At 38.8% G+C, this 11,681-nt stretch overlaps 1 protein-coding gene across 1 annotated transcript; it reads left to right on the top strand.

Moving 5' to 3' along the window:
• Nucleotides 1-782: 782 nt before the first annotated feature.
• pmela (premelanosome protein a) lies at nt 783-9,310 on the top strand. The gene is made up of 12 exons (XM_073825710.1): nt 783-904; nt 2,048-2,143; nt 2,277-2,423; nt 2,678-2,818; nt 3,037-3,198; nt 3,413-3,733; nt 3,859-4,398; nt 4,498-4,674; nt 6,918-7,020; nt 7,197-7,405; nt 7,511-7,598; nt 7,721-9,310. Exons 1-12 carry the CDS (start codon nt 835-837, stop codon nt 7,869-7,871), a joined length of 2,205 nt encoding a protein of 734 aa, XP_073681811.1. The 5' UTR covers nt 783-834; the 3' UTR covers nt 7,872-9,310.
• The last annotated feature ends 2,371 nt before the right edge of the window (nt 9,311-11,681 follow it).

Here is an 11,681-nt window from a genome sequence, read left to right on the forward strand (position 1 = left end):
AAGACTATGAATGTGATTAGTTAATTTTTCAAACATTATCATGCACCATTATAAAAATGCTTCATACCAGGTCATGTTAGGGTTTTCCCCCTAAAAGTTTCTATTTATTTGTTCTTTGCATTTTGTTGGTTTCACTATTACATTAAAGGTGGAAAAAGATCTTACATGATTTGACTTTTCAGGTTAAATAGGAACTGGTAAAGTGGTACACCTAAGCTTAACCATCTTTAGTATTGTGTTTTTTTCTAAAACTTTTATTAAAACTATATGTGTTATATTTATATATGTTCAATTTGTTCAATATTCATTGAAATATTATGCATATCTACGTTTATGTATAACCTGTTACAAAAACACACAAATGCAGATAATGAAAATTCATTGTGAAAGAAAACTGGTGAAATCAATATTAAAATAATAAAATAAAATTAAAAAATCTTGTAAAAGTCATAATAGCATTAATTAAATCAATAATATTATAAAAGAATAATTATTTCATTAATCTCCATGTAATTCTAGGTCCATTTATTAAACATTCTAGGTTCATTTAACATTCTAGGTTCTGTATTAATCATTATGTAATCAGAAATTTAGCAAGATACTAAGGAAGAGAGGGTGCATAATAGTGATGCATTGAAACAATTTATTTGTAAAACATTCCTAAACTACAAGCCTCCTTAGGATTACTTCAGGGTGTGGGAGGAACCTGCTATTCACCCATCTATGATGTCATACACTGGGGGTTTGGTTTGGGGTACTGATACTGAAGCAAGACACCTCATGAGTTTACATGAGAGTAAAGCTGGATCAGTGACTGTGGTGTTGTAGTCATCAATGCATACCCCAATGATGTGGACGGTTCTCCTCTTTCTAACTGTTACATTCTCATCAAGTGCCCTTTCACGTGAGTATTTTTGTTTTTTTATATACTAAAATCCATTAATAGGAATCACTTATTGTTCAAAATTTGAAAGTATAAAAAAAGAATTATTAAATAAGTACCTCAAACTAAATAATTAATCAAAATCTGTAAAACTTTTTATATCTTCTTTTAGAATTTTTGGGTTAAATCCACAGCTGAAAAATAGTTGCATTATTTTAAATACCAATACTTCAAACAATTAAATGTATTAAAATTTTTGTTTCAGCGAATTGCCATTGGCATTGCACACAAGGATGTAGACATCCAGTTGAACAAGCTTTAAAACTTTATTCTTCAGCCCTCCAATGTAGCCTTTTCCTAATGACCAATCATGGCAAACTTTGACATTAGTACTTATAAAATTAGTACTAGTATTTGTATGACCAGTATGATTAATGCTTCAAAGAGGCTTAAGGCTAACTATTTAAGGCTATTCTTTGTTTTTATTAAGTATAGTGCACAATGTCACATGTTAAAGAATGTCATAGAATGTGATAAATGAAAGGTTAACTGCATGTCAGAGCTCTGTGGGATCTTACCTCATTCCAACAGTGGGGATTACAGCGGTACCCTCAGCTGAAAGTCACATGAAAAGGATTGAATGGGATTGTGGAGGTCGTGTGACTCTGTTTGCCAACCCTCACATTCTCTTGCTTTTTTCATTGTAGATTTTCTCTTCAGTCACTTATGAACTTAAGCCAGCCTTTAGAAACAGAGCTATCCTATATTTACTAACTTTTAACTACCTTATGAAATGACACTATATAATATACTATATATAGAGTATAAATATATATTATAGCATTATTCCAGTCTGTCATCTTATTTAGTCACATTTATCTAATATGCAAAATTTTAGTGTTTGTAGGGTTGCTTATAATGTTGAAGTAATGGAATTAAATCAAGTTAAATATGCACCTTCCACATCTAATGTTTTCTAATAACTGGTCCTGTTGGGAGACTATAAAATTATGAAATCAAGAGTTTACCCATAGATGGGTTTTAAAGAAGACCTTTGTTATTTAAAGAACTAAATTAACTTAATTATTTACTCTTTACTAAAAATATATTTTAATGTTCTTTCACAAAAAAGACCTTTACTACTTCTTTTCATCATTCTTCTAGAATCCAGAACACGCTTTGCACGTTATCGTTCATGGAATTCACAGATGTATCCAGTTTGGAGAGATGGAGATCCCAGATACAGAGACTGTTGGAAAGGTAAAAAAAATAAAATAAAATAAAATAAATTGAGATACCTCCTAGTTTTCTTTTTTTTTTTTTTTTGGAAGAAGATATGCTATACCTGCTACCTTTCTTTTAAACTATGTCTGGAAATCCTTTTTTGCCATAGGTGGAGAGGTGACATTTGAAGTCAGAAGTGATTCTCCTACACTTACAGGAGCTAAAGCCACTTTCAACATTGATGTTCGCTTCCCTCAGAACCAGACAGTACGTCCTGATGGACAGGTGGTGTGGGACAGAAACTGTACAATTAATGGTTAGTTTTACAAAAAATTTTTTAATATAATACATTTGCCTGATCTTGAAATGTTGTAATGTATTTTTATTTTATGTTCATATAATATATACAGTATTTGTTATTTCCTGTAAACAAAACAGTAGATATAAGTGCCATGGATCTTTTTTTTTAAATTGTATTATTATTGTTACAATTTACAATTATAGTTACAATTGTTATTTACAGTTAAATTAAAAAAAAAGTAATTTAAAAAATAGCAAATTTGTTTTTAGGAACATCATATACTATGGGCCAGACTGTATACCCTGAGTCCAACATCCCTCAAGAATGGACAGGTGTCTTTCCTGACAGAACTCCCTTCTCTAGGATCTCTAACAAAAAGTCCCGCTTCATCTACGTATGGAAAACATGGGGTAAGAGGAAGTTTAAACCTGTAGTTTTATTTTAGTCATATATATATATAAACTAGCATTTAGTGGAAAAGTAGATAGCAAGCTCGGAGACTTGTACAACATTTTTATGAACCATTTAATTTAAAATAATTTCTCATTGATTTTAGTGTGTTAGGGACAGGGTTAGGGTTATTAGTGGCTGATTTTTAGTTACTGTTTTTATTGTTTCAATCTTTCAGGAAAATACTGGCAGGTGGCTGATGGTCCCTCGTCTCTACTGACCATTGAAACAGTTAACACGCCTCTTGGTTCTTATACCATGGATGTAGTCATTTATCACTGCCGTGGCAAAGACAAGTTTGTTCCCCTCGGTTATGCATCTACTCAGTTCTCCATCACTGGTGAGCAGTTTGATAACTGTACATTCATGCATATAATCTCTATTCATTTGAAAATTACGCCTATTTTGTTTACTTATGTTTACTTACAGTAATTCATGCCAATCAACCACTTACTTGAGCTAAACTGGAAAGTAATTTGTGTAACTGAAGAGTAAACCAATGTTGTAATTTACAGAGTAAGAAAAACCTAATGAAATTTCCTCTTCTCCTCTAGACCAGATTCCTTTTACAGTGACATTATCTCAGGTCGGTGACATCAATCAGGGTGACCAAAGCTTTATCCAGAACAGAGCTGTGTCCTTTAGCATTAATTTGCATGACCCTAGCCAGTATCTCAGTGGGTCAGACATCACCTTCAACTGGGATTTTGGTGACAATAGTGGAACTCTCATTTCTCGGGAAACCACTGTTACCCACGCATACCTTACAACTGGTTCCTTCAGACCACAGGTGGTTTTGATGGCAGCCATCTCAACTGGTTGTCAACTCAATCCAACTCCAGTAGCCACTCTCGTACCTCCTGTTCCTGTCACAGGTAGAATTTCATACTGTATTCAAAGCTCATAATTCGTGGCATTTGAAAGTAAATTCTCAGTCCAAAATGTGTTTTGAAGTGATTTCCAAAAGATTTATCAGTTGGTGCTTTCTCCTTTTTACCAGATGAAGCAACAGCAGCGGAAAACATTGTGCTAACTGTTTCTCCTCAGTCGCTTGATGTTGTTCCCATAGCAGAGGAAGGAGTTGGAGTTGATGTCGCTGTAGTTGCCAATGACTTGGCAGTCTCAGCAACTGACACAGAAGCAGAATTAGATAATACTGCTCAGGAGGTGCCCACTGCTGCTGGAGACACTGCTGTGGCTGAAGGTGACAATAATGCTGCAATTATGTTAGCCACACCTACAGCTGTTGAGGCTGAACCTGCGACAGAGGTTCCCGTGGCTGACACGGCCCCAGAAGGAGACGAGATTATAGTCAATCTGGCGGCTACAGTTCTTCCAGAATCCTCTGCTGCTGTAGTTGACACAACCCCTGTTCAGACAGTCATAGAAACAGCGGGAACGACTGGTGATGTAATAATCATTAACAGCCCTGAGGCAGTGATCACAGATGTTGTAGCTTCTGTTTTACCTCTAGCAGAAGACATAGAAGCAGTTAATGGAGCTGCTCCTGAAGTCAACGAGGCAGCTGAAGCCATCACTGGTGAAAAACTTTATTTAGACAGCCATAACTTAAAAAAAAAAAAACATAACCAGTTAATTGTGTCATATATTTAATTTATTTTCATCGGTTTACTTGCAGGCATAACTAGCATACCTGAGGCAACAGTGAGTGAATTAGAAGCTGAACTGGTGGCAGGAACTGAAGCAACCCAGGCTGCTCTAGTCATTGCAAAACGGCAAGCACCAGAAATGTCAGCAGAAACAAACTGTATGATTTATCGTTATGGCTCCTTCTCTACAACTCTTACAGTAGTTCGTGAGTATTTTTTGTATTTTTATTATTATTAATATTTTGTTTCAATGTATTTAAACCCAAAAGTGCTACCACCTGTCCAAATCTGCACTCACGTTTGGCTAATAACAAAATACTTTTTTCCTCAGATTCCTTGACGATTCAGAACAATAAAACTTGATTAATTGTTCTGGGAATAACAAATTGCTTTTGTTTTCCACAACTCAAACTGGTGATGCCATGTTCGTGTTGGTTGGAAAATAAGGGTCAAATATAGCTGAAAGCAGCACTGCAGCGTTGTGGGAAACAAAAACAATTTGTTATTCCCAGAACAATTAACAGAACAATTTATCTTCAAAAAATCAGAGGAAAAAACTATTTTGTTTATACCCCTTACGGTTCATAAGTTATAATTTCATAGGTTCACTCCAGTATTACTGGCCTGGCTGGCTTAACTATAAAAAATCTTTCACCTATAACCACTTATATATTGATGACACAAATTGTGTAGCAGTATCAAGACAAAAAGTAGCTCTTTATATTTTGTATGTCTGTATTATTTAACACAGCTGATTCAGATAACCATCTCATTGGGAGAGAGCTCCATAAACTAGACTAAGTGTGTCAGATGAAAGAGAAAAGCAAAATGTGCACATCGGTGGGCATGCCATGGCTGGACTTTAGTACTAACGTTATAGTACTAACGTTAAACAGGCTTTGAAACATTCACAAAAATATTCATCCACTTGAATACATATGTAAACTGAATCAATCCAAAACTGTAACTTGTTCAGCATTATTCAACTATTATTTTTTGGAGTTTCTAGATTATTTAGAGTTGGGAAGGGAGATAGGTATATTGAAATTTAGTGCTTGGCTTTGGCAGACAAGGTTGGTTATGTCTGCACTCCCAAGCTAAACAGTGCCCCACAGTTTTTAAATGTAAATCTGTGGTGAAATATATAAATACAGTACACCCTTATTAAAAACCAGATAGGCAGATATGCAACTTTGAGACTATGAGATTTTGCATTACTTGAACATAGTTCTGGACAATGCTATATCAATCCATGCCAGAAAAATCTATCAGCCTGCGTTAGATCAGCAGCTTTGTCAGACTATAAACATAGCAAGTGGCACAGATCATCCCATAAGTAATAGTGCTAAGTTTTTGTTACATAACTCATCTGAGAGAATGTCAGTCAGTAGGTTAAATTATTATATAAATATGAATACACATACCTACATTCCAGAAAAGGAAACTTGTGTGTGTGTGTGTGTGTGTGTGTGTGTGTGTGTGTGTGTGTGTGTGTGTGCGTGCGTGCGTGCGTGCGTGCGTGCGTGCGTGTGTGTGTATGTGTGTGTGTACCTGGTATTCATCACGTTGTGGGGACCAAATGTCCCCACAAGGATAGGAATACCAGTAGATTTTGACCTTGTGGGGACATTTCTCAGGTCCCCATGAGGAAACAGGCTTATAAATCATGCACAATGAGTTTTTTTGATGAAGTGAAAGTGTGCACAATCTCCTGTGAGGGCTAGGTTTAGGTGTAGGGTAGGTGTAGGGCGATAGAAAGTACGGTTTGTACAGTATAAAAACCATTACGCCTATGGAATGTCCCCATAAAACATGTAAACCCAACATGTGTGTGTGTGTGTGTGTGTGTGTGTGTGTGTGTGTGTGTGTGTACCTGGTATTCATCACGTTGTGGGGACCCCACAAGGATAGGAATACCAGTAGATTTTGACCTTGTGGGGACATTTCTCAGGTCCCCATGAGGAAACAGGCTTATAAATCATACACAATGAGTTTTTTTGATGAAGTAAAAGTATGCACAATCAAAAGTATGAAGTAAAAGTATGCACAATCAAAAGTATGCAAAACAATGTTTTGTTTTGGTAAATTGCCCAGTTTGTAACTTGGTTAATTGTTCTGAGAATTAAACATTTATTTTGTTTTCCTACCATTATAAATCAGTATTCATACACAATAAGAACCACATTAATGTTTGCATTTTAAGATAGCATTTTATTTATGTGAGTCTGCCAGTGAATGTTAAAGTCCCACCCTCAGGCTGAATTACACAAAGACAATAGACCTCTGCCATAAGTATTCTGCATTCCCAGAATCTGCCCCACCTAATTTATTGTCAGAAGCCACTATTGCTTATGTTATATCACATATATTATGTTGTCTTAATGATACCTGTGAACAGATCACTACATATGTGTTTAATATTCTCTACATATGTGTTTTCCTACTTCAGAGGGAATAGAGAGTGTTGAGATTGTGGAGGTGAATAATGTGGTGATTATGGCCACAGAGCTGGAGCAGAATGCTGTAGATCTTACAGTCACATGTCAGGGAAGGTAAATATTCCTTTAATATGATTTATTATATAGACTGTATATAGGCTTTACTGTTCTTAGATGTTACTGTTTTATAATAGTCTTAAATTGGTAATAATTATGACTGTAATTGAACATGAATATGGTATGCAAATATATTATTATTTTAATTTTATTTTTTTATGTTTGCTTGCCAGCCTGCCCAATCAAGTGTGCACCGTGGTATCTGATGCAGACTGTACAAGCCCTGTTCAGGCCCTACAGTGTAATGCTGTGACTCCAACCTCTGAGTGTCAGATGGTGCTACGACAATTTTTCAACAACTCAGGCACCTTCTGCATCAATGTGTCTCTAACCAATGATGTCAGCTTGGCTGTAACCAGTGCAAAGCTCAGTGTGGCTATAGGCAAGTGTCATTTAAATATAAAGCATATCTAAAATAATAAAATGTATTTTACTGAACGCACACTATAACCTCACTACTTCACAACTTATCTTGTTAAAACTACAGACACAAATTTGTCAAGGAACACGGCTGGAGCAACACTGGGAGTCCTGGTTTTTATTTGCGCTTTAGGAGCCATTGCTTTTACATACAAGTAAGACACCAATACACATATGGGTTTCATCCAAATAAATATTAAGAATGTTATTGTTATCTGCCTAGTTAAAAGTAAACAAAGTTTAGGTACATAAAAGTAACCATCCATGTATATTCCAGGCGGTTTAAAGAGTACCATCCATTGAGAGAAGATAATACAAGCAGCAGTTTCAGCTCTGGAATAAGCTCAGTGCCTTCAATGCTGTGGAACCTTCTGAGCCGGAAATCCACTGCAGAGAGCCGCCCACTTCTGCTTGGGCGAGTGGTGTAAAAAGCTGTTCACTTTTGCTTTAAGGCATATTGCATAGTCTGTACAATCTCTCAATAAGAGAATTGAATATGAACAATGAGGGCCTCATTGTACTGTAATAACAAATATGTTTAATGTAATATGCCTCACATTATCTACATGATGTTTTATTGTGTGTGGCAGTTGAATAATTATAGAATATGCTGTGTGTGTTGTCATAAAATTTGCAGACATTTCCTGTCAATGATTAGCTTTTCTTGGGTTGCAATAATCTCATTTATTCCCCTTCAGTATTTGATAAGAGAGTGTCAATCAAGAGACTGTCTCCTTGGTGTCAGTCAAGTCAGTCAACTATTAAAAATATAGTGCAGTGCAAAGGGGAAATGCAAAGTGGTGAAAGAACAAGTAGTTTACTTACATTATTTACAGAAGGTGAGAGGGAAGGGGTAAAAAAGGGGGTACAAAATTATAAAATAAAACATTAATAAAAATATTTTATAATATATTATAAATATTTTTAATATTTATAATATTTAAAATATTTTTACAAATGTTAAGAATGCACATGGAGGGGCCAAATGAATGTGGGCGTTGACCAAATCAAAAAAATACTAACTCGTCTATATCTAACCACACTGACAAGCAAGTAGACAAAAAAAATGAACACATTGAAAAGAAAAGTCTTGAGCATAATTGACACTCTTACTAATCTACACTCGTTAATAAAAAAACTAAGTACAGTGGGTGGCTCTCAACCCTTACCTAACAGTTATGTGGATAATAGAGATTGTGGGCAGGAGCATCTTCAGTTATTGTAATGAATGTAAAAGTAATAATTCTACAAGCACCCCAAGTAAACTCCTTTTTTGTCTATTTATAATTAGATAATAGGTTATTACAGACAACAAAGACATTGTCAGCTGTTCTGTATATAATCTATTCAACTAAAAGCAAATGTTTTAAGAAAAGCATTGCTCCTCTTCAACATTTATACAACATTAAGCTTAATGAAGTACATTTATATCAACATTTAACTATGATGTAAATTGATATTAAGATTGAACTATTAATAATTAAAAATATTATGTATTTTCCCCAATTACCTTTGTAGAACTATCTTTCCATTACTATAATAATTTTTTTTTTCAGCTGTGTATTATTTAAAGCAGTGCTTCTCAACCCCCCGTCTAGACCCCCAACCCATCCACATTTCGGAAGTCTTCCTCATCCACATTTCGGAAGTTTTCAGAAATTCTTCCTCATCATGAGAAACATGTAAAATGTGCTGTCGTGGGGGATCTCCAGGACAGGTTTGAGAAGCACTGATTTAGAGCGGCATCATTTGCATTTTCAACAAACCATGTGTTAGTTTGATAATAACTCAAATGGCCTGATGTTTTATAAATAATAATAGCCACAGTAATGACTTATCACCCTAAATAAAACATTTCCTGACTCTCCTTGCTGTTTTGTCTGGTTCTATTAAAGAGCTCCTATTATGCCTCTTTTTACAAGATGCAATGTAAATCTCAGGTGTCCCCAGAATGTGTTTATTATATTATTCTGAAAATGCCTATTTTGAGTGAAAGCATGCATCATAACAAAAGGACCGACCTAAACAGTTCCCGGCGTTTTCCCCTGCGTTTCTTTTCTGTCTTTTTCTCAGTGTTTGTTTTGTTTTGATTATGGATAACCCTGCCATCCTCATCATCCTCCTGGAGCAGGGGGATCACTCTCTCGAGGACCACGCCAGAGACTTTGTCCACCTCGTGCCTTACACGCACTACCCGGACAGCTGTCTGTGCACCTTTTACCGGAAGGGACTTAACAACACCATCAAGGCGCAGCTGTCCGGGGAGGGTCCTCGAGAGAGCATTGCCGATTACATCGAGTGGGTGCTGATGTCCAGCAGAGCTTCGTTGACCGCGGAGGATGACACCAGCCCCACTCATGACCCAGAGACCAGCCAACCATCACCCCGACACGCGGAGTTGGAGCCCAAGCGCACCGCGGAGGAACTAGAGCTGCGAGCGACAGAGCCCTCCACGGCTGATCAGGTGCGTGAGCCGGCTTCTACATCCACGACAGTGGATTGCAACGTGGAGCAAGTGAGGGAAATAGAGAGCCCTGCCCACTGCACCACCGCCTAGGGTGAGATGGATCTGAAGTCTGGGGATTTGATTGATTTTTTTTTCCGAAGTCCTGGTGTCATGATCTGGGCTGTGGGGCTTCCCTCAGCCACCTGAGGTCGCTGTTTTCCTTTTCCTGCACTGCACTTCTGATAGCATTCACCTGTCCTTGTCGTTATCACTGATTACACGCACACCTGTTCACAATCACTATCTGGACTATAAGAGATCCCACTACTCACTCCGCATTCATGTCTGCATTGTCTTGTGTCTGTTATGTACTTTTGTGTTCTTGATTCCCTGGCCTTTTGATCTTGTTCTTGGTTTTGTTATTTTGTGTTTTAGTTATTAATTTTGTGCCGTGTTGGCCTTTTTGTTTGTTTATTGTTTTATTAATTAAAAATACTTACCTCTGTCCCTGACGCAGAGGCGACCGTGCCCTCTGTTCCTGTCGCGGCTGTGAATGCGCTCTGTTCCGGACGCGGCGGACTGTCATGATCTGGGCTGTGGGGCTTCCCTCAGCCACCTGAGGTCGCTGTTTTCCTTTTCCTGCACTGCACTTCTGATAGCATTCACCTGTCCTTGTCGTTATCACTGATTACACGCACACCTGTTCACAATCACTATCTGGACTATAAGAGATCCCACTACTCACTCCGCATTCATGTCTGCATTGTCTTGTGTCTGTTATGTACTTTTGTGTTCTTGATTCCCTGGCCTTTTGATCTTGTTCTTGGTTTTGTTATTTTGTGTTTTAGTTATTAATTTTGTGCCGTGTTGGCCTTTTTGTTTGTTTGTTTTGTTATATTCATTAAAAATCACTTACCTGCATTTTGGACCCAGACTTCCTTTACTAATCCGTGACACCTGGAGGACAACTCTTGTGACTTAATACACTTCTATACCGAAATACTTACCTGTCATGTTCAACCTGTCTGTCCGGAATTCCCACCCTGCTCATGTCTCCATCTGCCTGGCCACCGCTGTTCCCTGACAGCCCCTCTGCTCACCCTCAGCCCACCATCAGTGCAGTGGGCTCGCCGCAGGGCTGCCAGTTACCATCGGTGTCATGGCTGGAGGATCCCTCAGCTTCGCCTCCAGCCTCAGAGCCCAGATCTCCACTTCGGCCCTCCGACCCTGCGGCTCCACCACGGCTCTCAGCGCCCTCATCTCCACCGTCGCTCATCAGCCCACCAGCTCCACCGGGCTCCATCGTCTCTTCGGCTCCGCTCTGGTCAGTCGTCGTCCGTTCGTCACCTCAGGACTCTGCTCTTCCGGCTGTGCCTCGTTACGCCGTCCCACCGGCTCCTACGGACTCCTCCCTCCCTCCATCCTCTGTCGCTCCGGCTCCGCCACGGACCTCCGGAACTCCGCCTCTGCCTCGGTCGCCAGAGCCTCTAGTTCCACCTTGGCCCTCCGGATCCGCGGTATCGCCCAGGATCTTCAGCTCTCCATCTCCGCCTCGGGCTCCTCTACCAGCTGCTCCGCCTCTGTCGGTCGGCCCCATGGAGTTGGCGTCCTTCCTCCACCATGGCTCCTCCCTACGTCGGCTCCACCTTGGGCCGTCATCATGGTTGCAATCTGGGTCCTGCTGGGTTCCTCCTGCTTCAGGCCCCTCCTGTTTCCTCCCTGGCTCCTGCCACCGTCGTCGCCCCCTTGGACTGTCTTGTCTGCCACTAGGACTTTTGTTTTGGTCCCCCTC

This window comes from Garra rufa, chromosome 20, assembly GCF_049309525.1.
Source record: "Garra rufa chromosome 20, GarRuf1.0, whole genome shotgun sequence".
Classification (NCBI taxonomy): Eukaryota; Metazoa; Chordata; class Actinopteri; order Cypriniformes; family Cyprinidae; genus Garra; species Garra rufa.